The 27860-nt window shown below is 50.1% G+C and overlaps 1 protein-coding gene across 2 annotated transcripts in view; it reads left to right on the top strand.

Moving 5' to 3' along the window:
- OLFM2 (olfactomedin 2) overlaps positions 1-27860 on the top strand; it is a 67486-nt gene that overhangs the window by 10220 nt on the left and 29406 nt on the right. The window contains exon 1 of one of the 2 annotated variants that reach the window (XM_028521701.2): positions 6962-7096. The exons of the other annotated variant lie outside the window; for it this stretch is intronic. Coding sequence (XP_028377502.1) covers positions 6962-7096 — 135 coding nt within the window. Of the gene's footprint in view, positions 1-6961; positions 7097-27860 lie in introns of those variants that run through there. 2 annotated transcript variants of the gene reach the window in all.

Genomic DNA, 27860 nt, shown 5'->3' with positions numbered 1-27860 from the left:
AGCCACGCTGCTTCCTGCCTGAACGCTGCTTTCCCTGCGCTTACAGAGCTCCTTGCCCTTCTCGTACTGTTACTTTGTGGGATTGATGCTTGCCACACCTCCTACAGTGTCCACAGGTTTTAGGAACATTCACTCTATAAGAACGCTATTGGCTAGGTTGGAAATGGATGTATGTGGTATTCCTTTTCATTTTAGACATTCTGATGGGTGTGTAGTGATAGCACATTGTGGGTTTAATTTTTTTAAATCCTCACTTGAGGATATATTTATTGATTTCAGGGGGTGGGGAGAGAAAGAGAGAAACATGGATGTGAAAGAGAAACATCGATCAGTTGCCTCTTGCATGTGCCAGGACCAGGTATCAAACCTGAAACATAGGTGGGTGTCCTGACCAGGAATCAAACCCATAAACTTTTGGTGCACAGGACAATGCTCCAAACTGTTTAGCCACCCGGCCAGGACATGGGTTTAATGTATATTTCCTGATGACTAATTGTGCTACCTTTTCACGTTTAATTTTTTAAAATATTCTAGTCACTTATTTTCAGAGAAAAGGGAAGGCAGGGAGAAAGAGAGGGACAGAATCATAGATGTGTATGTGAGGGGACCTGGCCTGCAAACCAGGTGTGGTGCCCTGACTGGAAATGTAACCGGTGACATTTCAGTTGGTAAGCCGGGGCTCAATCCACTGAGCGACACCAGCCAGGGCTTCACATGTTTATTGACCATTCAGATATTTCCATTTGCAAAATGTCCATTCAAGTCTTCTGCCCATTTCTCTAGAAAGCTGTCTGCCTTGTTCTTGTTGGTTTGTAGGACTATCTCATCTAGCTATCCCTACATATTTTATACAAATATAAAATCAGGATGTGAGTTCTTTGTTAGACATAAATATTGCATATACCTCCTCTTACCCTGTGGCTTGTCTTCAAAGGTCTCAACATGGGACCTTTGACCAATGCAATTTTTAAATCTTTTTTTTAAACATTTTATTTATTTTTTAGAGAGGGGAAGGGAGGAAGAGAGGGAGAGAAAAATCAATGTGTTGTTGCCTCCTGTGTGCCCCCGCACTGGCGACCTGGCCCGGAACCCAGGCATGTACCCTGACTGGGAATTGAACTGGTGACCCGTTGATCCTCAGGCCAGCATTCAACCACTGAGCCATACCAGCCAGGGCACAATTCTAAATCTTAATGTAGTTCAAATAATTTTTCTTTCAGGGTTAGTGCTTGTTACTGTTCAGTTTCAGTGATCTTTGCTTACCCCAGAGTAATGAAGATGCTCTATATTGTCTTCTAAAAGCTTTATTGTTTCCCTTGCACGTTTAGAATGTACAATCTATGAATGGGTCTGACTGGCCCAGCACCCTGTCCTGTCTGCCCAGGATAGAATCCTGGAGGCCTTTGGGGAAATTTGTTAGCATCTCTGTGTTTCTATTTCATTTTAAAAATGAGAATTATAGGAATTCTAATCCTATGTACTTCATAGTAGTATTCTGAGGGTTGAGTTATTACATCACCACAAACAATGTGTAGTACATAAGTATTTAATAAACCTTAGCAATTATTGTTATGGTTTTTGACAGTTATGAACTTATTCCTCCTGGGAATTTTTGGGGTAAAAACATATTACTTTCCATGGCTCCCAGTCTTAATGCATTCAGGCTGCTATAACAGAATACCACAGATCGGGTGGTTTCTAAGCAACACAGATTTACACTTCACAGCTCTGGAGGCTGGGAAGTCCAGGATCAAGGTGCCAGCAGACACAGTGCCTGGTGAGGGCCCACTTCCTGGTTCATAGATAGTGTCTGCTTGCTGTGACCTCACATGGTAGAAGGGGTGAGGAGTTTCTTTTTTAAGAGCACTAATCCCATTGGTGAGGGCTTCACCTTCATGATCTAATCACCTCCCAAACACCACATCTCCTAATATAGCGCTGCCACCTTGGGGGTTAGGGCTTCAGCATATGAATCTGGGAGAACACAAACATTCAATGCACAGCACTCCCAAACACCGTGCTTAGAGTGACAGTGGTGATGGAGAGGAGGAGACCCTTTTTGGAGATGTTTCTGCATCAAAATCAGCCAGCATCGGTGCTGACTTGGATGAAGGAGCAGGAAGGGAGAACAAGGGGGTAAAAGGGAGCAAGATCTGTGGCAAGAACTGTGTGTACACCTGGGCCATGTTCCTGGAAAGCAAGGCACATGGGGTGAAAAATTTAAGGAAGAAGTCATTCTCCTGTCCGTGCAAGTCAGGGCGCCTCAGAGAAGGGGGCGTGCAGGAAAAGTTCAAGAATGTTCTTCTCTTTTAACAGTTTTATTGAAGTATAACCTACATACCATAACATCCATCTGTTTAATGGTGAAATTCAATGGCTTTTAGTAAATTTACAGAGTTGTGCAAACATCACCTCAATCCAGTTTTAGGACATTTCTATCTTCCCGCTCCATAAGGTCCCTCATGCCCATTTGCAGTCCATCCTCTCTCCAACCTGAAATTATGATATTGCTTTGAATTAGTGATTGTCTTGCTTCTTTCACTTAGCCAAATATTTTGCGATTCTGTGTTAAAAAATCCTCATTTGAGTGTATGTATTTTTGATTTGAGAGAGAGGAGAGACAGACAGACAGATATCGATTTTTTGCCTACTGTATGCACCCTGACCTGGGATTGAACCCACGACCTAGGGATGTACCCTGATCAGGGATTGAACTTGCAACCTTTTGGTGCATGGGACAACACTCCACTCAACTGAGCCATGCAGCCAGGTCTAGCCAAATTATTTTTGAGGCTTATCCATGTTGTAGCATGTGTCAGTAGTTCATTTCTTTTTATTGTTGAATGGCATTCCATTATATGGATGGACCAGAGTTTATCCATTCACCAGCTGATGGGTATTTGGGTCATTTCCTTCATTATGAAAAATGCTGCTTTGAATATTCATATACAAGCCTTTCCATGGACATGTTTTTATTTCTCTTGGGTAGATGGAATTGATAGAATTGTTGGGTCTTATGGGAAGTTTAACTTTTTAGGAAACTGCTAAACTGTTTCTCAAACTGGTGGCAATGTTTTATATTCCCACTTGCAATGGGCTTTGCCATATCATTACCAATACTTGGTATTGCCTCCCTCCCCATTTTTCAAATCCTCACCTGAGGACATTTTTTCATTGCTTTTAGAGAGAGATGAAGGGAGAGAGGAAGGGAGAGACATCAATGCAAGAAGGAAGCATCTATCAGTTGCCTCCTGTATGTGCCTGGACTGGGAATTGAACCCACAATCCAGGCATGCAACTTGACCAGGAACTGAAGCCATAACCTTTTGGCTGCGGGACGATGCTCCAACCAACTGAGACACACCAGCCAGGGTGATACTGCCTTTTTGAGTGAGGTTGTTCTGGTGGATGCCACGTGCTATTAGTTCTGTAAAATACACAAGTGGAGATGTCCAAGAAGCAGATGGGCATGGGGATCTGAGTTCCAGGGGGAGATCTGGGCTGTACATAGACTTTTGGGAGGCCTCCGCTGTAGATTCATTTAGTCAGTCAATAGTTTCTTGGGCATCTACTAGGTGCCAATGACTGTCCTAAGTCTTTCAGTTATAGTTGTGAAGAATATAGACATGTAGGTGCCCTTGTGAAGTTGCAAGTCTAGTGGAGAAGACAGACCATAAACAAATAAAATTATAATGTCACATGCTGTTTAAAAAAAATAGAGTAGTGTAAGAGACAGAGAGTGGTGGGGGCTGCTGTTTGTAGCTGAGGTGGCCAGGGAAGGTCTGTAATGGCCATATCACTCAGAGGTCTGGTCAGGGTAACAGACTAGTCCAGGGTTTCAAAGAGGGAATTTAATACAGGAAACTGGTTGAGTGTGAGATGGAAGAGTTGAGAAGCCAAACTGATGGAACGATCAGGGAATCCAGCAATTAGCCACAGTATACAGCTGTTAGAGGGGCATGAAAAAGGGTGGTATGATGAGAAAGGGGCTTTTGTGTGGGAGCTGGCACCACGGAGGGTGTGTAACCATGATGTCAGGACACACCCTGGCCACAAGCAGAAAGAGAAGAGAAATACCCCAGCTTCTTCCTTCCTTCCCACTCTCCAATCTCCCTCCAGTGCCTCCTATTTGATGAGTCTAATAGGAAGCCAATGTGCAAGGGAACCTGGGAAGTGTAGTTTTCTGGAGAATGGTAGAACATGTCTCTTACCCAGATGCTAGAACAGAAATATACATGAAGTAAGTAAATGAACAAACCATATGTGTATCTGTGGTAGTAATGTGCTGGGTAAAGGACAGCAAGTTCAAAGGTCCTGAGGCCAGATGGAACCCAAACCCTGAGAGTGGGTGTGGTGGTCTACGCTAAGTGTACAGAGAGGGGCTGGAAATCTACAGCAAAAGCCTGGGAGATGTAACTAGAGAGAAGGCAGGAGACAGTGGTGGTGCAGCTAGAGAAGTTGGGGCAGAACTAGAAAATGTTAAGATTTTTGAAATCAAGGGACAAATGACTTTCAAGAAAGAAGGAACGGTCCGTGAAGACTCACCTATGGGAGTGACTAAATGAGGGCCAGCGTGAGGCTGTGGGACGAGCAAATTGGAAGGTCATTGGCCCCTATGATGAGAGGACTTTCAGAAAGATGGAGGAGGTGGGAGGTGAAGAAGCAGAGACAGCAAGGGCAGATGTGAGTGTAAACCTCCTTGGAGAAGCCTGGCTGAAAGGAGCCGGGGTAGTTTCCTACAGCGTACACCAACAGTGCACGAATGAGAGTATCACTGAGTTCCACATTCTCTAAGCTAGGAGGCCTGGAGCCTAGTGGTTTTGGTGTCTAGTATCAGACACACCCGAGTTCAAATCTTGGGCCCACACCTACCTGCTGGGTCACTTTGACCCGGTCCCCTCTCCTTTTGAGCCGTTTAGTGCCATGTAAATAGGGAAGTCACTGTACTTTTCATGGGAGGTTGCAGTAACTGCTCAGCAAGCACATTTGCATCGTGTTCAGCACTCATAAATGCAAGCTGTAGTACAAGTAGGTAAGGGCGCATCTCATTTTTTTAAAGCTCGCCATCAGTTGCAAATAATAATAAGGATGGCAGCTACTATTTATAAAACACTCACCATCTCCCAGTCACCCTGCAAAATGCTTTCCAAGCCCCATCTCCCCACACTCTCCCCAGCTCGCTGTGCTCCAACCACAACGGCCGCCTTCCTGTTCCTTGAACACCTACCCTCCTGCCTGGCCTTGGCACTTGCCGTTCCCATTGCCTGGAACTCTTCCCTCCCCTATCCACGTGGCTCCTTCCCTCACCTTCTGCAAGTCTCCTCTCAGATGTCACTGTCCCCAACGACCCTGTTTAAAGTTTACTCCCTTATTTATTCTTCTGCTCCACCTGAATCCCTGTGTCTTATTTTACTTTTGTTTTCCTATTTCTTGTCTGATTCACTCCACAGAATGTTCAGCTCCACAAAGGCAGGCATTTTGTTTGTGGTTCACAGTGTCTGGGACATAGATGCTCAATACACCTTTCACTTGATTCTTGGGATAATGGAGTCCTTTACACATATCAGAGTCCTCACAACAACCCACTTTGCAGATGAGGAAACTGAAGCGGAGAGGTCATTGCAGGAGGTGACACAGGGGCAGAACCTCCCTCTCGGTGTCAGAAAAAGGACAGTTCAAGACCCGCACTCCCATGTTAAGGGCTACTCTCCAGGCGAGCCCTGCAAAAGCCTGAGTCATCGCCGCCTCCAGACGGCGGCGGTGGCGGCGGCGGCGGCGGCGGCGGCGCGAGGTGATGCCGGAGCGCCAGGAGGGGGCGTGAGTGCAGGGAAAACAGAGGAAATTAAACCCGCCGGGCGCTTCTCCCCGCAGCTTCGCCGCCCCCGCCGCCCCCGCCGCCGGCTGGTGCGTGGGTGGGAGGTGCGGGGGCTCTGCACTCTCAGCTCCCCAAACCGGGGGTGCTGGGGCCCTGGGGCGTGGAGAAAGTCGCAAGCATCAGTTACCCGCCCCCACCCCAAGTTCAAGTTGTGAGTGGAGAGCCACCCGGGACTTGTCTGCAAAAGGCTAGCTCCCGTCTCCGCAGCACCGGGTCTTAATGCCGCCCCTGGGTGCACTGGGGAATCCTCCTGCTGACCTAGTGACCCTCTTTACCGCATCTTTATCCAGATCACCGCGTCTACCGGCTTCGGACCTGCCACTCTGGGCTTCCCTCGTTCCAAAATGACCCAGTGGTCCCCAAAGTGGTCCTGGTCCCAGGAAAGCCCCTTCCGCAAGGATAAGGAAACTCTGGGCTGCTGGATTCATGGGGGCGCACCAGAGTCTCGCCCCCCATAGACCCTCATACCTGTCCTCCCGGGTGTTAGAGAGCCGGGGTCGCTGTCCTAACAGGAGACGGGTGGGGATTTGTGACTGGTCCCCTGCCAGCTTTGGGTGGCCGAGGTGGGCCAAGCACTGGGGTTCTGTGCGCTGAAGGTAGCCTGGGGACACCGCTGGTGGGGGGCGGGGGGAGACCCCGCTGGTGGGGGACGGGAACGCCGATGGGGGCGGGTCTGGGAATGCCGCGTCGGTGGGCTGGGGCCGTGGGGACGGCGTAGTGCTACCTCTCGGGGTGGGATGGTCCCGGGCAGGGGAGCGGCTTGGCCAGGGGAGGGTCTGGGGCAGTCCGGGCGCCCCCGGCACCAGCCCCCCGGGCTCCGGGCCTGAGCCGTGACGTCACAGCGGCTGGAAGTGCCCGGCGCGGAGGCGCGGGAGGGGGCGGGAGTCGAGCCGGTGCTTTATAAACGGAGCCCGCCTGGCGCGCTGAGCCGCAGCCCGCGTCCCGGAGCCCCCCGGCCGGCCGGTCCCGGACCCCAGCTCGCGCTCGCGCGCCCGGGGCGGCTGGGCGGTGAGGGACGGAGCGCCAGGCGGCGGGCGGGAGAAGGGGCGCGCGGCGGGCGGCCGCGGGGCATGAGGCGGGGGCGCGATGTCGGTGCCGCTGCTCAAGATCGGGGCCGTGCTCAGCACCATGGCCATGGTCACCAACTGGATGTCGCAGACGCTGCCCTCGCTCGTGGGGCTCAACGGCACAGTGTCCCGTGCCGGCGCCTCCGAGAAAATCGTGAGTGGCCGCCGCGCTGGGGGCGCTCCCGGGGGGCGTGGTGCCCGTGCCGCCGCCGCAGCCCCCGGGGACCACGGACCCCCAGCTTCCTTGCCCGGGAGCGCTCTTCCGGGGCTGGGGGCCAAACGCACTGGCGGAGGGGCCTCGCGACCCTCAGCTAACTCCGCGCCGTTCATTATCGCTGCTGTTGTTATTATTATTTATTGTTAGTGAGCAGTGTCCGAGTGGCAACAACGTACTGGGCGCGCTCCGGCCCGGGGTGGAGGCGGCGAGGGTCGGGGCTGAGTGGGGCAGAGCCGGAGGGGAGGTTCCGCCCCTCCGAGAGGGACCCTGCCTCGGAGCCCCGCAGCCTCGGGATCTCTGCCTGTTTGTGTCGGTGTCTCTGAACAGTCCAGTGTGTCTGTCTGTCTGTCTGTCTGTCTGTCTCCCGGTCTGTTTTCCCTCTGGTGCGCTCCTCTATTTACGTCTCTCCCTGTCTCTGTCTCTGTTGCACTGTCTCTGACTTTGTATCTCCTTTTTGTCTATCTATCGTTTTCTCTCTTACCACCCCCCGCCACCTCAGGATCTCACTCTTCATTACCTGCTCACCACGTGCTGAATCTGAATATTTGTCCCCGTAACTTGCCCTCCGTAGGACGTAGAAGGGTTTCAGCCTGGGGCAGGGGCCTACGCTGCCCCCAGAAGCTCCAGCATTGCCCCTCCCCCACCTATCCTATCCTCCATCACCTTCGTCCTCCGGCTCTCCTGCGGTGGAGCTTGAGGGGAGGGAAGGGAACCCAGTCAGGGTTAGTAGCGGTGGTCCTGGTGTCCCGGGGTGAGGGGAGGAGGCGGCCTCCGTTGCAAACTTCCCTCCGTCTCTTCCGGATGTGCCCCTCCCACCCCGTCCCCTCTTCAGTCTGTTTGCGGGAGTCCTCCCGATAGGTGGAGCTGGGATGCGTGGGCTTCCTCTCCCGCTTGATTTTGCCCCAACTTCCCCAGCAACTCTGTTTAGCCCCAAAGGCTACCACGCTGCTTCTTTCTCTCCCTTCCATGAAAGAAAAGGGGTCTTTGCTCCCAAGAGTTTCAGGCAAGGGGAGAGGGTGTGCCATGCCCTTTGCCCGGGCTTCGCCCAGCCCCTGGGGGAAATTGCCCTGGGCTTGGCACAGGTGAGGGGTGTCAGTGCAAATTCAGACTTGAAGCTAGTGTGCGAATCATATGTGACGCCTCAGCGTCTGTCCTGATGTGTCTCTCTGTGCATGGGTTTCCGTGTGTCTGTGGGGGGTGTGTGTGAATGGGGGGTGAGAAAGTTGACGCTCTTTGCCAGCATAGGGGCCTAATTGTATTTTTGTGTGTGTAAGGGTGAGTCCCAGGATGAGTGTGAGTGTGTCCCTGAGTGAGTATGTCTGGGTGTGGATGCATCTAGCTGTGATTCTGCAGTTGTATGTCGCTGATGGTGGGTTCCCATGTGTTATGTGATGGCATGTGCCCATATGTGTTTTCATACATGAGTCTGAGATGGCCTTCTTGCTGTTACCTTCTGAGGGGCAAGAAAGATGTTTCATTGAAATTAAAAGCCAGGTCCCCCTCCCATACCGTTGAAGGAATGTGACTTTGTGTGAATGCATGCGTGTATTGTGTGCAGCATACAGTGTGTAAATGAGGACATACGCTCTGTCTGGAGAAAGTGTACATAAGTGTGTAACAGTGTGTCTCTGAGTTATGATTTTGTGTGTACATATGAGTCTGTGCAAAGATGTACCGATGCATGTGTGTGCATATAAATGTGGACATGTACATCTTCAGGAGAATGTGTATACATGTGCAAGTGTGTATCTGAATAATATGAGTCTACCTTGTATTATACACATGTGGTGGATTTCTGGGTGTATATGTGTTTTCTGTGAGTGTGAGTGTGTGTGTGCACCCAACAGACCTGGTCTCCACTCTGGCCAACCCGTAGTGAATAATGCCTTGGTCAGTGCTCCCATGAAATTGCCTGCAGAAAGCTAACAGTTCTCCGATCCCTGATCCCCACCCTATCCCTGAGCTTCACTAAGCCTTGCCGGAAGGGCTCCTTGGATGCCAAGGGGCTCAGTTTGGGACCTGGGGGGGGGCTGTGACATGAGGGTGCTCTGGGAGGGCCTTGGGAGTGTGTGAGAGACCTAGGTGGAATCCAGACGTTCCCCGAACTTGCTCTTGAGTGACTTCAGCACTTGGAGCTGCAGTTTCCCATGAACCAAATGGCCATGATGACTCCTACCTCACAGAACTGTCATGGGCAACAGATCTACTGCCCAGCTCCCCGTCCGTCCATCCTTCCTTCCACCCATTCATTCATCTCTCCATCCATCTATCTCTTCCCCCATCCATCCACCCACCTGTTCATTTATCTCTTTATCTTTCCATTCATCTTTCCATCTACCTCCATCTATCTTCCCATTGATTATCCATCACTTGTCTCTCCATCTATCCTTTCATGCATCCATCCTTCCATTCATCTATCTCTCTATCCATGTAGCCACCTGTCCCTCCATTCAGTCATTATCCATCATCTGGCCATTTCTTCATCTGTCCTCTATTTAGTCACCCTTCCATCCACCTATCTCTCTTTCCATCCATCCTCTCATCCATCTTGTTTCATCGGCAGACTTATTGAGTGCCTCCTTTATGTTGAGCATGTGTATGCTTGAAAGCTCCAGCTCAGTGACTGCCATAGGAGATTCTTAGTTAGTGCTAGGACTCTGAGTCAAACATCTGGGTTTGAACTCTGGCCCATGCTAGCAGTATGACCTTGAGGGGAGTTATTTCATCTCTTTCAGCTCCAATATCCTCATTAGTCAAGGAAAGGTCAGAGTCCCTGTTAGACCACAGGATCCATGAGGACAGGTATGTTTTGCTCACTACTGAACCCTAAGGCTTGATGCATAGTAGGCCTGCAATAAATATTTGTCAGGTGGCAGAACCAACAATGATGTCTTCATAAGGATTCATGGGTTCCACCTTCAAATAGAAACAAATGGGTGGATGTGGTGCATGTAGGTTGGCAATTTTCAAACCTTTTTCATCTCATGGCACATATTAATTTACTAAAATTCTGTGGCACACCAAAAATATATATTTTTTACTGATCTGACAAAAAAAGGCTATAGTTTTTATTCATTCACATTGGACGGCTACTGTTGTGTTGGCTGTTGTTGTTTTATTTGACAGTCTAAGGGTAAAGAGGTCCAGGCCCCTGACTAAAAAGTCAGGTATTGTATGCTTTAAAAATTTTTGTGGCACACTTGTTGAAAATCGCTGATATAAGTGCTCAGTAAGGAGGAATTGCTTTGTCATTGTAGTCAAGCACATAGTAGGTCTGGAATAAATATTTGTCAAGTGTCTAAAACAATAATCCACCTTCCCGAGGACTGGGAAAGGCCAGTGGAAATGACAAGGCACAAAGTAGGTGCTCAGTAAGGCGGAGCTGTGAGAAGGTGTAGGGCACCAATATGGGTTACCCAACGGATTGTGGTGAGAATTCCCGTTATAAGGCAGAAGGTTGGGTGCTGGTATTTGGCTTAATAAAGAACATCAGTTGTGAGGTGTGGGGGCCGGGGAGCCCAGACCCTGTGGCCATGGTTGTCTCTGGCTGTCCCTCCCCGACCTGACCCAGAGGAGCAGCTTCGCATCCTAAGAGGTTCTGAGAGATGGTGGTACAGACCATCCCTGGAAAGGAATGGGAGGGAGCTGCCACTGCTCCTGGCTTTGGCCAACGCCCAGCCATAAACCATCCTTGTGGGATGGGAGCCTCCGATGGAATGGCTTCTCACCCGGGGGTCATAAATCCGGAGCCAGACCAAAAGCTGTCAGCCTTGTTGCCAGCGGCTGCCATCATTATGGGGCCTGAAGTGAGTTACCTGCATCTTATACGTTGTGTCATTGCTCATTTCCCTCATCCTTAAGGTGGGAGGGAAGAAAGGGAAGATGGAGCAAGGGCATTCTGTCTGGGGAGGACCCTCTCCTCATGGAGGAGTGGGGAGGGGCTGAGCAGCTATCAGCAAAATGTTCTTTGAGGATTTTCCTGTGAAGAATCATAGTGCCGAATCCATGTCTCTTCCTGACAGTTTTCTGGGGGGAAATGGCCTCGGAGAGTCTATCTATGCATGTATCAGTCCAGACAGGCTGAGTTACACTGTGGTCGTGAAGCAGCCTCACGTCTCTGTGATTTATGTATTTCTCTTTTGCACTAGGTGTCCACTGTTGGCTGGAGGTCTCTGTCCATGGTGGTCACTCAGGGACCCCGGGTGATGGAGGCTCTATGGTGATATAATCACTGAGACAAGAAAAGGAGAGTGCAGCAAACCCTCACCAGCTCCTAAAGCCTTGCCTTGGAGGTGACACATGTTACCTTTGCTCACATTTCATTGGTCAGTGCAAGTGACACGGCATGCCTAACCTCAAAGAGAGTAAGGAGTGTGGTCCTACGCTGACCTGGATGGAGAGGAAGGGCCAGATATTTGTGAACAATGCTGACTGCCTTCCTGCCCTACTGATTCCCTCCTCCCTTTACCCTAAGTGACAAGATTTCTCTTAGAGGGTATCTCCATTCAACAAATATGTATTGAGTACCTACTATGTGGCAGGCACTATTCTAGGTATCAAAGATATAACAGTGAACAAAATAGACAGATACCCTTGTCCCTGTGGAACTGACATGCTAGGGCAGGGATGGGAGACATAAGTAAGTATGTAGAAAAATCTACACTATTTCTGGTGATGATGTATGTGCTGTGAAGAAGCATAGAGCAGTATGAAGGGAGTGGAGAGTGCTGGGGGCACTTTTAGGTTGTGTGGCCTCTCTGAGGAGGTGACGTTTGAGCAGGGATCTGAAGGAAGGGAGAGAGGGCTCATAATCTAGAAGAAAGGAATTACAAGTCAAGGGAACAGCACGTGCAAAGGCCCTGAGGTGGGAATATGCCTGGAGTGTTGGAGAAACAGTGAAGATACCAGTATGGCTGGAACAGAGTGAGCGAGGTGGGGGGCAGCAAGAGGAGATGAGGGTAGGGAGGTCGTGGAAGCCACATCCAGTTTGGGATGGAGAAGCCTTGTAGAAATTTCAGATTTAACATGAAACTCCTCATGCATCCCCTATCATCCTCTCATGCTTTCCTTTTCTCCATTGCACTTTTAGCCTTCTGATAATACTCTATGTACTTGAGTTATTTATCTTATCTGATTCTCCCTACTATAATGTCAGCAACTTGGGGACAGGGATTTTTTAAAAATCAGTTTTTGTCAACTGTTGTAGCCCCAGGTCCTAGCCCCGGGCCTAGCACACAATTTGTGTTGAACAGATACTTGTAAGTGAAGAAATAGGATATGAAGGAGGGTTCTGAACAGCAGAGGGATGGTCTTGACTCAGGTGTTCATAGTTTCCCTGTGGCCTTGGTGGGAAGGACAGACTGTAGGAAGTGAGGGCAGGAACTGGGAGACCAGGTAGGAGGCGCCTGCCCTGGCCCTGATGAGGGAGGGTGGGGCCTGGACCAGGGTAGGGGCCAAGCAGGTAGAGAAAAGTATCTAGGTATACTGTGGATGTGACCACACCTGCCGTATTCTCCTGCTCCTAATCATGGACTTAGAGTTTCTGCTTAAACATGTCAAAGTGTGAAGAAATATTTATCAAACATCTACTTTCTGTCATGGAATATAAAGATGAACAGTGCCCCCCGACTTCAGTCGGATTGCAGCCTCATCAGCAGATGCTAGGGATGTTTATGGAGTGTTACGAGGGCAGAGAGGAGGGGCCCTGAGCCAGCCAGGGAGTGATGGAGGTTCCCTGGAGGTGACGCTGCCCAGACTGTGTCTTAAAGGAATTGGCCAGAGGAAGACAGAGCGCAGCATCCCAGACAACAGGAACAGCATGACAGAGGCTCAGACGCCAGGAGCGTGCTTGTGGCCACAGAGACTGCAGAGAGTTTACAGTTGCTGGAGACTCCCATGCTACGTTGGGGGGCGTGTGGAAGTGGCCCGAGTGGTTAGGAGAGCCCATGTCACAAAGGGATTTGGCTTGAGGTGCCTGTGCCTGTGCCAAGTGCCAAAGGATGGGAGACTTGGAGGGGTTTGGAGGAGGGAAGTGATAGGAGGCTGCCTGTCCCACCTTTCTAGAGACCTCATTGTTAGAAAATCCTTTGGGATTGCGAGTGTGAAACTTGCCCCCTTTAACGTTTGCCCACCTCACTTGCACCAAATCCAAACTCCTTACCTGGCCCGACTTGCTGAGCCTCCCTTTCCTCATTCGTAAAATGGGGGTGATAGTAGAATGCATCGCGTAGCGCCATGCTCAGCCGTGTGCCTGACACGTGGGAGGGGCCTGTAAGGGTCAGCCACTGTTACTGCGATCATCTGTTATCATTACAGCAGCCCACCTTCCCGAGTCTCACACCTTGGGCCACCCATCTACCCTCCAGACTCTTCTTGTTCTCCCTGCAGGAGCTTCACACTTGCTGGGCCACCCTCTGGGGACACCCATCCTCCAACCAGCCCCTTCTCACCACTCAAGTCCCGGCTCAAGTGTCACCTCCTCAGGAGACTTTCCTGGACCACCTCAGCTATCATGTCTCCACTCTATTATTTGAACCTGTTCTATTTTCTGCCCAGTACTCAGAATCATCGGAAATCATCACGCTCATTGTTTGTTTACCGCCGACAGAACTGGAAGTGCCATGGGAGAAAAAACTTCGCCACTCTTGTTTATTCCTGGGAGCTTCTCATGTCAAGCAGTGGGTGTTTACTGAGTGGCCTCAGTGCTGCCCCTTACTCCCCCCGGGGACAGCTCTGCACCTTGATGAGTATTTATTTCTATGACCTTGAGTCTTCTCCCATGGCTCAGAAGCGTCTGTTTCTTAAAGCCCTTTTTCTTGTGTCCTTGTGTCTCAACAATGCCTCTCTGTTTGAATGGATGGTCAGAAAGTGTGTGCATTGCCAACTTGCCACCTAAAGGTAGGGAGTGGTGTCGCCCCCCAAGGGCAAAACAGAGTCATCCCCAACTAGCAATGGTTGAGCCCCTCTATGCGCTGAGTCCTGGGTCGGGGGCTGGGGATACAGCTGTGAACGGGAGACGCTCAGTCTCTCCCCTCACAGAGCTTCCCAGGGAGACAGTGAAGATGGGAGTGTGCAGATGGCAGTGTAAGCACAGTTTGATGAGGGCAATGAGGGAGAAGATGTGGAGCCATGGGGGCATGCAATTAGGAAAGGTGGTCAGGGAAGGCTTCCCTGAGGAGATGACGTTTGCCCTGAGACATGGAGGATGCACAAAGCAGGGACAGAGCTGGTCAGGTAGAGGGACAGAGGCGAAGAGAATGGGGTTTGTGAAGGTGTTGGAGTGTATGGCAGGCGGAGTGTTTGTGGATCTGGTGAGGTAGGAGGGAGCCTTCCCCAGCAGGTGGCGCCCACCGTGGACCCAGTCCGCCCCCACTGTGATGCCGGCATTTGCCCACCCAGTCGGAACCACAGACAGCTGTCCAGACGAGGCGGTCTGGGCCACTGGTGTGTAGCTAAACGGGCTTCCTCCTCTTCCAGCGGGAAGCTCTGTTTTCTGCCTCTTGGTTCTTTCGTGCCCCCAGTATTCTTCTCACCTCCGGCCCTGTGCGGCTGGTGTCTCTGTGTGGAGCTCTGGCAGGGAGCAGCCACAAGGTGAGGAAGAAAAGACTGCCGGGGGGCCCCGCGCTTGGGCAGTCTGATGTGGGGTCAGATTGTTTGTGTGTGGGAGTGGAGAGGCTTCCACTGGAGACCAGTCCTTGTCTCCGTCTCAGCCTTAATGCGTCTCTATTTTTAAACTCTCGTTGTTTGAGTCTCTCTCTTTCATCTTTGTTTCATGAACTATCTTTATTCCTTTTCTCTGTGTATCCACAATGCACAGTAGACATTTAATAACTGTTTGTTGAGTGAATACGGATGATTATCTCTTTGTCTGCCTTTCTCTGTCATACTTTCTGTCTGTGTCTTGTTGCTGTCTGTCTCTGAGACTATTTTGTCCTCTCTGTCTGTCTTTCCTTTTCTGTCTCTGCCCCTTTTGAGTCTGATTCTCTCTGTCATTTCTATCTCTTGGTGTCCCTGTCTCTGTCTGTCTCATTTGTCTCTCAGTCTGTCTGTCTCTCTCTGAGATTCTGTTTTCATGTTGCTGTAGTTGCTGTAGTTGCTGTGGCACAGTCTAGGGCCCTGATAGAGAGAGAAGAGGGGAGACACTAGAATTCTCAGACCCCAAAAGGGCCCTTGAGACAGGACAGAGCTAGGACCCGTGCTGGTGCCGGGCAGGATTCAGTGAGATGGCAGGATGAGCCAGACCATCGAGAGCTCGTGAAGGCCCCAGAGTGTGCCTGGACCCCTGGGCTGCTGGGGATGAGATCTGGTGGGAGTCAGGGATGGGGGGAGGGCGGTGCCCAAGCTCCAGGTGGCCCCCCGTCCTCCATCCCCCATTCCCACTCACCCTGCTGACCAGGAGGATGTATATCTCTCTAGGACCCAGCCACTCCACCCCAGTGCCCGCTCCAAGATGGAACAGCTGTCTGGGCTGCAGCTGCAGAAGCTCATTTTGAACAAGGGAGATGATTGCAGGAGTAACAGGGGGAGGAGAGCAAAGGGGAGGGCGGCAAGGGCCAAACGGAATCAGGCTTGATTGTTGCTGCTGCCGCAGTGGGTGGTTTGCCCAATGGCGAGGCAAAAAAAAAAAAAAAAAAAAAAAAAAAAAAAAGGAGAATGCCCGGGAGATGGCGAGGCAAGAAAAGGCAGAGGGGTCTGTCTGTCCAGCCGTGGGTCCATCTGCCCCCACTTCTGGTCCTCTCGGTCCTGAAGTTTCTCCTCCTCTATTATGTCAGAGCCTGCATCTCTGTTTTGCCCACCCCTCTGCCTGGGTCTCTGTGTCCCTGAGCCTCTCGCCTGTCCCTCGGTGCTGCTGTCATTATCAAAGCACAGCAAAGGTCTAAGCAGCCTCCTGGACTGCTCTTTTTCTTGTTGTTTCTGCGATGTGTCTCCGTCTCAGCGATACTCAGGGGCTGGAGCAAGCAGAGATGGCAAATTCCCAGGAAACAATGAGATCCTGTCCTTCAATAAAGAGATATTTACAAAGATATCTCAATTAGAACTAATTAATTAAGCGAGCCACTCTGCCCCTGCCCTCTCCTCCACCCCATGGTCCCGAGGCCTCCTGGGAGAGAAGCAGCCAGCGGATGGCAGTCTGGTGCTCAGACCGCGTCTCAATGTTTAATTTAACAGCCTTCTCTCCTTCGCCGTCAATCCATCCAGAAGGGCAAGGTGGCTGCAGGCATGCAGACTCCGGCAGAGGCTGGAGACCCTCTGACCTCCCAGGGCATGCTGGGGCGAGTGCGTGCACAATGGAGCCTGTCCTGCGTGTCAGGGTGGGTCATAGCGTGTTGGAACGTGTCCCAGCATGTCTGTGTGGCAGGCACGCCCCTGTGTATACAGAAAGTCCACTGGTCACCGGGCACCTCTGAGTGTGTGGGACATGTTGAAGCAGGTCAGGCCTGTCTCTCACGGGGGGTGTCTGAGCATGGCGTACCCATATCAGGGGGCATCTCTCCTCGAGGGCACAGCAAGGTAGGTGTTGCAGGTCCCCTGGCCAGGACAGTGGAGGCATGACAATGTCTACAGCTTCCAGGAGGAACTGGTCATACACCCAGCTCCCATCCCCTGCTCCACACTCAGGATCTCCCAGCCCCTTCAGCACTGGCGGACCCGAGGGGTTGAGTTCCAAATCTCAACTTGTTGCTCTGTCCTCTGTAGCATCCCTCCCCCTCTCCCCGCAGTGCATAGCTTCAGAGTCCCCAGCTTGCCCACTGCTCTATTCTTACCAGGCCCCTTCGGATTACTTCTCACCTCTGCCTTCCCCTTCCCACCCCACACGGAGGAGTTGCCAGCGCAGAGGGAAAATGTTGCTTCTCAAATTTTACTTTCTAGTTATGAAGACTTCAGTACATTACTCAGCCTGAGCCCTCAATGGTGTGACTGAAAGGTTGATTTGGCCCTCCCATAATGGCAAGTCTGAGGATGCAGCCCTCAGTGTAGGGCCCTGATGGGTGTGCGGCCTTCAGTACAGTGACAGATCTGGTGATGCAGCCCTTACTGTGATGCCAGGGTAGTGCTAGGCCATAAACGTAAAATATCTTGAAATGTGACTTTGGTCTGCTGATGGGTGCTGGCTGGGACATTTGGTGCAGAGGAAGGGGAATTTGCTCATCGTGGTGAGTGCTTCTCTGGCTATTCCAGGGGGCCAGGATTCTCCACCCTTACTGGCCAAGGTGGCTTCATTAGCCCTTGTAAGTGCCGTGACCTCGGCAGGACACCAGACTTATTTGTAAAGCATAAATCCTGCAGGAACATGTCAGGACTGAGTGCAATGCTAATGAGTTAGGGAGAACTAAGAGGGCACTGACAGAATGTACACAGATGCCACTTCCTAGGGAGAGGCTGTAGGAATGTTCACAGATACAGGCAGGTGGACACATAGAGATGTGGAGAAATACACCAGAAAGGGCATGCACGGTCTTAAAGAGACCATTGTAATGTATCTGTGGCTTCTGGGCAGGCATGTACACATGTCTGTGGCTGTCTAGAATAGCACATGGAGGCCGAGGGTACCTACGGGGAGGCCTTCACCTGTGATGGGCCCACTGTGGTGGAGCTCTTGGTGGGCAGAGGCCATGTGCATTTCCATACATGGCTACAGGGCAGCACATGGACATAATGCTCAAGGAGAAAGGCAAATGAGCACAAATATATCTGGTGTACCATATCAGGATTGACTTGTGGGCTCATGAATGTACAGAGCATATGGGAACAGAATGCTGTGAACGTGTCTGAGTGAAGGAAATGTTCGTGGCCATGGGCAACAGTGCAAGGTGCACATATACTTGCACTTCTCTACTGGTGCACACTGGCATTTGTCTGGGTTTACACTCATGTGCACCTGTATACACGGCAGTCACAGATGTGTCCAGATGTTCCATATATGTCTAGAATGATTCTCACAGGTGCCTGTGGATAAACATGGATGTCCCAGACAGTCACAGAACCCCTGTGTGCACTGATTCCTACATGCCACTATTTTGGGACACAACTGACCAAATCCCCTCCTATTCCCTAGACTACTGGCAAAGTGAGGTTTCAGAGACAACCTCAGAACTTTCCAGGCCCTTTTTGCAGGGGGAGTACAGAGTCACATGGGCGACCCAGCAATGCCATCCAAGAATACAGAGCCCTGAGCCCAGCCTCGTAGACCCAGCTGTCTTAGCCAAGATTCTGCCCTGTTGATACCACCTACAGTCAGAGCGAATCGTGTTAGCCAATGCTCAGAAATGGCTTAGAGTGGCCCCTGGCACAAGGCAGAGCATGTTAGGGACCATCATTATCATTGAGTGGAATTGTTAATACCTTTGGGAATATTCTCCTTGCAAGCAAGAGTAGCCCTAGTCCTTGTGGGTTCGTTTCCCACCCCACCCCACCCCCCCCCCACCCCCCTCAGTTTCCAGCCTTTCCTCTCATCCCCCTGCCTGTCCAGGCACCTGCCCTGGTGTCCTGCTAGCCTTCCAGCTTCATCTGTTTCTCTCCTGCTCTCACTTCAGAGAGTCAGTTCTTGAAAACTTTGGTTTCCTTTCTCACTGGTGGGCTCTCTCCTGACACGTCTCTTCATCTCATTTGCCTCCAGGCATTACAGTTCTGGTCTGTTTGCCAGGGATGGGGGGTAGGTTGGTGTCAGAGAGTCTGTTTGGAATAGAGAGCCCCCTAAAGTGGCCCAGTGAAATAGGAGCTTCATGCAAGAAATGCAGGGATTTCACAGAACCCAATAACTGAGGTTCTGGGGATTTGGAAAGCCATAATTCACTCACCCATTTCTCAATTTAGTTAGCAAATATTTATTATGTACCTACTATGTGCTGGGTAGACAAGGTAGATGAGATGCTTACTCTCATGCAGCTGACATTTCAGTGGGAAGAGGCCAGTGACAAACACGTGAGAAATTGTCATCCACTAACAGCGCTGTGCAGAGAGGGATGGTTGTGGAGGTGGGGTCACTCTGGGTTTAGGAGCAAATCCCCACTTTCTTGTCCCCTCTCCACTCTGGGGGCCCTTTGTTTCTGCACCTGTCACTCCAGCCTGCCCATGACTCTGGGTTTCTGCAGCTCCTGGTCCCCCATGAGCCTTCAGTTCCACGGCCCCACAGGTTTTATCGCCTTGACCTCCATGTTCCAATTCCAACTCCCTGGACTGGAGAATTAGCCTCTTTCAACATGTATCAGAAATCCACTGTCATCCAATTCACTGGAACTGGACACCTTGGGCAGCTGGGAGCACATGGTTATGGAGGTCTTCCTCTCAGGAGGGATTTACGGGTAAGGGCACTCCCTTGGGTTAAGGGCATTCCCTTGGAAGGGGCACTGGTAGGGGAGGCAATGGTAGACACTGTCCTTCAGTCATTCACTCACTGGACAGACTGACTGAGTGCCAATCCCAGGCGCTGTTGTAGGTGCTGAGCCACAGTGGGAATGTGGCAGGTCTGCCTCCATTTTATGATGTGTATGTACACTGGAGGTACAAGAAACACATAAGCAAATGAATAAGCATGCTTATTTTGTATAGATAAGTGCAGTAGAGAAAATAACAAGACGTGAAAGAAAGTGACTGGAGAACCCCATTTTGTTGGGACATTGGGGTAGGCTCTTTGGGAAGATGACATTTCCCCCAGCTTTTTTTGTAGATATAATTGACATATTATATTGCAGAAGTTTAAGGTGTTCAGTGAAATGATTTGGTATTTGTATATATTGCAAAATGATTGCCACATCAGGGTGAGTTAACACCTCCACTTCTCCTCACATAATTAATTACCTGTGTGCATGTGTGCGCGTGTGTGGTGAGAACATTTAAGATCCTCTCTCTCTGCATCTTTCAAGTGTATAATACAGTATTGCTGACTATAGTCATCACACTGTGTACATCACATCCCAGGAACTTACTCATCTTGTACTTGGAAGCTGGGGAGGTGACACTGGAGCAGAAACCTGACAGATGAGGAGTTGGCCATGGGAAGAACAGGAGAGGAACATTCTGGGAGAGGGAACCACAAGTGCATATGTCCCTGACATGAAAACGAGCTTGGTGACTGGCTTCTGGAAAGAGAGGGCTGGGTGGCTTGAGGGAGGAGGGGATGAAGTCATGCAGGTTGGTGGGTGGCACTGCATGCACCCCTCACAGGCTGAAGTGAGTTGTTGGTTTTCGTTCTGAATGCAGTGAGAAGCCGCTAGACAAGCTGCAGTGGGGAGGAGGACCATGGTTTGGTTCCCCATATTTAAAGATCCCTCTCTCTTCTGTGATGGGGCGTGGATTCCAGGGAGAGAGGATGGAAGCATGGAGATCAGGGAAGAGGAGACTGCAATAGTCCAAGCAAAAGCCAGTGGTGGTTGAGCCAGCACAGAAGCATCAAATAGTGAGCAGTGGGCAGATTTGGCTCATGTCTTAGTAGTAGAGCCGTCAGGACTTGCTGATGGATCAGATGTAAGGAGTGAGAGAAAGGAACAGAGAAACAGGGTGGTGACTGGAGAGAAGCATGAGGCCTAGGGAGAACTTCTTTAAAAAATTTTTTTATCCTCAACCCAAAGACATTTTTTTATTGCTTTTTTTTAGAGAGAGAGGAAGGGAGAGAGACACACATCAATGTGAGAGGAAGTATAGATTGGTTGCCTCCTGTATGTGCCCAGACCAGGGATCATGTGTGCCTGGACAGGGGATTGAACCCACAACCTAGGTTTGTGTCCTGACTGGGAATAGAACCTGCAACCTTTCTGTTATAAGATGATGCTTCAACCAAATGAGCCACACCAGCCAGGGCTGCCTAAGAAGAATTTTTAAAAGGTGGGAGTCAGTAACAGCAGACCAGATGTCAGCTGGGTCACCTCACCTTAATAGCCAGGAGGAGATAATGACCTGAACCCCCTTCCACACTCCATAGAAGGCCAGGGTCTTCCCAAGATTTCCACCCTTCCTAGATGGCCTATATTTTCTTGATGATCCCTGCTTCCAACTCCCTGCTTCTGCTAATTGTTGCTCCCCATTTGGCATCTGTTGCCCTTTGGTCTCTGCCCCAATCTCTGTCTGGACTGAGAGCACAGACCAGATAGAGAGCGAGGTGATGGATAGCCTTAAATGCTAGGGTACGGCACCTGGACGTGATCCTGAAAGCAGTGGGGACATTTACCCCCTATGTATTGATTCAACAAGTGCTTTTGAGGACCTACTGTGTGCCCATCATGGGAGTTAAGATGGCGTGTGAGCTAAGGAGACAGGGATACATGGAGCTTCCTTCCAAACAGGAGACAGGTATGATCAAAGGTACCCAAATAGATATAAAAGGCAGCTGTGATAACAGCTTGAGGAAAAGATTCTTGGTGTTACAGGAGCTTCTAACAGGGGATTTAATCCAATTTAGAAGCTCAGAGGAAGTAGGAACTGAGATCTGAAGCAGAAAGCAAAGGGTATTCTAGGCAGAGGGACTTGCTTATGCAGCAGCCCTAGGGGTGAGAGAAGGTGTGGACAGTGTGACCAACCAAAGGAGGCCTTGGCAGGAAAGACCCTTTGGGATGAAAGCGGAGAGGTAAGTAAAGGGCAGACCCTCAGGGCCTTGGGGCCTTGTTAAAGAGTTTTAGCTATATCCTAAGAATAAAAGGGACTTACCAATAAGGTTTTGCTTGGGAGGATAATAGGATCAGATGTGCATTGTGCAAGTTCCCTGAGGCTCCTATGTATAGCCTGGACTGGTAAGAGAAAGGGTAGATCAAGGTAGACCAGGGAGACTTTCAGAACTGTGAGGGGTGGCTTGGACCATTGAGTGGTGATAAAGATGGAGAACCATGTATGAACTGTGAAAATATCTAGGAGTCAAAGTCAGCTGGACTTGGTGAGGGGGTCAGGGTGGGGGTGAGGATAGTGCCTGGGCATCTGACCCACCGACCTGGGGAAACAGGGATGGTGACAGAGGGAAGACTGGATGAGGACTAGGTTCAAGAGAAATGATCTTGCATTTTGTTTTGAGGATGTTGGGACTGAGATGCTTTTGAGGCCTCCAAGGATGGGAGTCAAGAAGTCAGGTATATACATGGATCTGGAGTTCTGAAGACTTATATGAAAGCAGATGGTGATGGGAGATTTGACAAGGTTAACAACACTTAAAGAAAGATCAAGGCAAAGAGAGAAGCTAAGGTCTGAGTCTAGAATCTTGGTTCTCAGCCAGGAGGCGATTTTGCACCCACGGGACATTTGGTAATGTCTGGAGATATGTAATTGTTGCAGCTGGGAAGGGATACTACTGGCATCTAGAGGGGAGAAGCCAGGAATGTTGCTGAACATCTTTACAGTGCACAGAATTGTTATCTGGCCAAAATAGCAATAGTGCTCAGGTAGAGAAACCTGGGCCTAGAGTAGCATAGCCAGGTGGAGGACGATGAGTCTGCAAAGGTGATGCATTGAGGTGGAAGGGAACCATGCAAGTCTGTGTCATGGTGCTCAAGAGAAGGAAACATATGAAGAAAAGAGAGCAGTCAACAGAGTTGAATCCTACTGAGAGGTCAAGAACATTGGCAGGCTGAAAGGCATCCATGATATTTAGAAATATGGAGGCTTGGTGGACTTCGCAAGAGCTGTGTTGGCGGTATGATCGGGTCAGAAACTAGATAGGAGAGGTGGAGGAGCGAGTTCCGGAAGTGAGGAAAAGGAGGCAATTGGTATGTGCAACTAAGAAAAGGATGAGAGAAGTAGGAGACAGATGGAAAGATGAATCAAGTAAGCTGTTTTGTTTTTTTAGTAGGAGAGACTTGAGTTTATTTGAAAACCAATGAGAAAGTTCTGCTTGAGAGGAAGAAGTTGAATATTCAAGATAAAGATAGTATGTTGATTATATGGGATTCCCAAGAAGGTCAAGGAAGACCAAGCAAGAATAGCTACATGAACCCTGGCTGGCATAGCTCAGTGGATTGAGCGTAGGCTGTGAACCAAAGTGTCGAAGGTTCGGTTCCCAGTCAGGGTACATGCCTGGGTTGTAGGCCATGACCCCCAGCAACTGCACATTGATGTTTCTCTCTCTCCCTCTCTCTTTCTCCCTCCCTCCCTTCCCTCTCTAAAAATAAATAAATAAAATCTTTAAAAAAAAGAATAGCTACATGAACTTTAAGACGAAGAGCAGCTCTTCTATTATAACAGGAGGGAGGGATCAGGATGGGGCAAAAGTTTGTCAGTTATGAGGGGAAAGAGAGATTCCATTTTATGTTTTCCCTGGCAGTTTAGGGGAGGGTGGAGGAAAATGGAGAAAGTTTTGAGTCTTCCTATTCAGCTCGAATCGCCCTGCGACAGTGTGCTGGCTTTCCTCGTATACACACCCAAGAAAAAATCCCTCTTCAAAGTCCTCTCCTGAGCTCCTGGCCTGAGGTTTGGCATCTGAGCCCAGAGAGAACTGGGATGGGGGGATGTCCAACTCATAATGGGTTCTCGTGAAGTCCCCAACTTTTGAAATGTAATACTGTTTATAATGCCCTTCAAGAAAGCTTTGTAATAACCCTTGACAAAGACCCATAAAATCTACGTTAATGAGCCTTAGATAGTGGCATTGGAAAAATAAAATGCCCTTACCCTCATTAATCCTTGGTCACACCAATCATTTGCAGTGGATATTCACCCCAGAGTCCTGAGCACTTGGGGGGAAGTGCTCCATCAGTGGGGAGACACTCAGGAAGAGGAAACTTCAGCTTTGGATTTCTCGCTTGATTGTGAAAGTCGAGCAAGGGCCAGGTGGACGCAGGCACTGAGACAGACCTGGGGAAACTGGGTTCTGAGATGGACCAGGCTTGGCTCAGGTCCTGAGATGAGGGATTAGTTCAAGTCCTGGGACAGAACAGGGATATTCTCCTGAGGTCTTAAGATACTCCATGGTTGATCCTGAGATGGACTAGGGTCAAGCCCAAGCCTTGAATAGACAAAGACTGAACTTGGATCTAGAGAGAGACCAAAGATAAACCTGGTCCTAGGAGACCTAGGAGACCAGAACTGAATCCCAGTCCTGGGTGAAGCAGGGTCATAGTACCAGCTGAGAGAGACAAGGCCTAACTTGGGTACCAGGATAGACCAGAGTTGAACCTGAGTGCTGAGATGGACCAGTGCTGAACCACGTCCTGAGATAGACCTATGCACACGAAGGTAGAAACAGAAAATAAGCTGATCATGGGGAAGTTAGGGCAGAATAGGTTTGCCCTGTGGGGGTCTCCCTACTTGTTGAGCCACTTTACTCAAACTACTGAATACCTCTGGGGCTGATGTCCATTGCAAATGATGTGGTATGTCCCAGGACTGATGAGGGGACTGAGTGAATTTTACTTTCTAATGCCAGATCGTCCTAGGACCTAAGTTTAAGCTAGCTCAGGCCCATGAACCTGGGAACACGCTCAGCAGAGCTGACAGCTTGGGAGTGCCCAGGGTGGCCATCCCTCCATGCATGTTGGCTGTGGCCACTCTGATGCAGACTAGAGTGGTGCTCGTATTCTGCACAGGCTCATCCCACACAGGGGCTCACATTTTCATATCACAGCAGACACACACACACACACACATACACAACACCCAAGCCCCACACATGTACCTCAAACCCACAGTAGCATACATGCACATTGACCCAGTGTCCACACACAAATCCTTGCACTCACATGCATGGACCACCTCGAATCTCACACTAGCCAGCCCAGCCAGCACATTAAGGTGTTGTCTCCCACACCATGGCACTCTCACGTCTCTAACAGTGGTACAACTCTAGTGGGCATGGTGTTTCTGAGAACAGTGCCCCTTGGAGTTGTTCGGTAAAATGCCCTGTCTCTCACATTCACATTTTTACACCCCACTTACACAGTCTTCCATACTCTTATTCAGTTCTGGTTTTACACTCTCACGTAGTTTCATACACTTGCTTGCACATGTAGGCCTATAATGGCTACACACTCATTTGTGTTCTTGCCACATGGACACAGAAGTGCCACACATGCATCATGCACTGATAGGCTCTGTGCTAGTCGGCGAATCAAGGCAGTGCTGCATAGCACACACTCCCTGAGTCTCAGTGGATTCGTACAACCAAATGAGGTATTGTTCTTGCTGCACACCCATTGGCAGGGGCCTGCCTAGTGTTGTCAGTCCCCTGGAGACTCCAGCTGACTGAGGCTTCTCATCAACACGCACTTCCACAATGGCTGAGGCAAGAACATGGCTTTTAAGGCTGTCACCTGGAAGTCACTGCCACTCACATGGCATTGTCTAAGGAAGGCCATGCTGAGGAAGTACAGTCCTGGCGTACCTGAGAGACAAGAGCTGGAAAATTTGTGAACACTTCTGCTGACTATGCCCAGTCTCTTTCACATTCAAAGAGCTACCACACCCGCATATGCAGCCCTCTCCACACACACTTTATTCCCTGTCATACAGACCAGTCTTTATGACACACTCCTCTCCACAGGATGAGGCAAGAGGCCACACATGCCCTCCGCCTGGTCTGCCTCCAGAGTGCCTTTGCCTGGTGGCACATCCGAGAGGTCTCCCTCTCCCTCCTGAGCTGGGGGTCCCAGGGTAACAGTTTCCAAGCTGGAGCTAGAGTCAGAGCTGAGAAAACAGCGCAGACACCTTCTCTGCCCCTGGAGGGGTGGTATTTTCCACAGACACTGGGGAAGAATAATAGGCATTGGGAGATATCTGGATAGGCTGAGCACCTTCCCCCATTGCCAGCGGCAGCTGGGAAGGGGAGCCTGGAGGGAAGAAGGCAAATCCAGAGACCTCCGTCCTCCCGCTGCACTCCCCCCCGCCCACCACCTGGGACCCTCTCCTTTCCCTCTCAAGGCCTGCCCCACTCCTCCTTCCAACTACTTAAATATTCCAAGGCAGGAAGCTCATGAATATTTATAGGGCCCAGGGAACGAGGGAGATAAAAAAAATTGGAATTTATGAACCAGGATACGTCTATAAATAACAGGCCTGTGGCTGATGGGGTTCTTTCCTCACCCACCACATTCTTTCAACTTTAGCTCCAGTCGCGTCCAAGCCTCACAGAACTACCTGTGCGCACATGCGCACACAAAACTTGGCTCTGGCTGCACAAATTGTTGTCCTCCAGCGCACTGTTGCACAGGCACACATTCACACCCTGTGGAACGCACAGATACGTGTTCGCACCTGCCTGGGTCCTGGCCCCACTGCCTCCCTTCCCCACACACGCTGACATGCAGAATTTTCCTGTGTCCGGCAGCCTCCTGGGTCCTCTTTCAGGCAGATGCGTCCACTTAGGCTCAGACTGGCACAATACAACACATAGCTGCACACAGTCACACTAATCGGAGAGAGGCCCAGGGCCCCTGTTCATGGGCTCACTTCCTGACCCACCACCCAAGCACAGCAATTCCCCTTTCTGCGGTTTGGTTTCCTCACCTATGTAAGGGAGATGCTGAGAATCCCTACCTCATAGAGTGATTATGCAGATTTTTAAAAATAAAAAATAGATACCAGTGCCTGTTGTATGCAAGGTACTACTCTAGGTACTGGCAGCACAAAAGGTGAACAAAACAGCTAAAAAAAATCCCTGCCTGACATCTGGAGGTGAAGAAAGATAATATGCAAAATTAACGCACAAATGATGTAGTGTGTTGGAAGCTGATAAAGTAGAGGCGAGGCAAGTGCCAAGACACATGTAGTTCCAACTGGGGGGAGGAGATCAGGGAAGTCCTCTGGAAACATGACATTTGAAGGAAGTAGAGGGACATTTCAGGCAGAGAGAATAACAGCCTGTGCAAAGACTTGCTATCAAAGACACGTGCCCCAGGTTACAGATGGAGCAAGGAGGCTGGTGCGGCTGAGCAGAGTGAGTGAAGGGTAGTGTGGAGGAGGTGAGGGCAGGGAGGGGACGGGGCATCCGATCTTGCTGGGCCTGGTGAGCCAGGGGGAGGACTTTGCTTTTTACCTCCAGTGAGATGGGAGCCGTGCAGGAGTTTGAGACGAGAAAGGATATGATCTGCCAATTCTTTCTCTCTCTCCGAATAAGCTGCACCTTTCTCCTTCTGCTTCCCTCAAGGTGCGTACCTTCGCGTCTCTCTTCTAAGCTCCAAGGGCCTTCCCTTTGCCTCTGTGACTTGTTTCCTGAGCCCACGCAGCCCAGCTGGCTCACTTTTTCTGTCTCTGATTTTCTAAGTAAACTTTCGATTGTATTGTATTGTATTTGGGAGAAAAAAAGTGACCCAACTCAGGTGCTCACAGGCGCCTTCTGGCTGCTGTGGTGGGAACAGACTGGCAGCCAGGGCTCCAGTGCAAATGCAGCTGCACTGGGTAGATATCTGGCCATCGAGAGGTGGAGAAATGAGTAGATTCTGATTGTAAAGCTGTACAAAAAAGAAATAATTAAAGTTGTCTCTAAATAATGCATTTCAAGAATTCATTCTTTAGTTCCAGAAATATTTATTGAGTACCTACTATGTGCCAGGCACTGTTCTGACTTGAGAACACAGCAATGAACAAAGTGATAATTATCCTGCCCTTGGGGATTTGTTAGTATCATGGAGGAGACAGACAAGAAACAAGATAAATTTTAGTCTAGAGTCAAGTGTAGGAAGTTCTACAAACAAAAATACAGAAAAGTGAGCCTTGGAGAGTGATGGGGCCACACATGTAGACTGAGTGGAGTGGGCAGAATTTGGGATGCATTTTGAAGTGAGAGCTCTCA

Source organism: Phyllostomus discolor, chromosome 8 (assembly GCF_004126475.2).
Source record: "Phyllostomus discolor isolate MPI-MPIP mPhyDis1 chromosome 8, mPhyDis1.pri.v3, whole genome shotgun sequence".
NCBI classification, from domain to species: Eukaryota; Metazoa; Chordata; class Mammalia; order Chiroptera; family Phyllostomidae; genus Phyllostomus; species Phyllostomus discolor.
The sequence above is the reverse complement of the archived record's forward strand: the minus strand, read 5'-3'. Positions and strand labels throughout refer to the sequence as shown.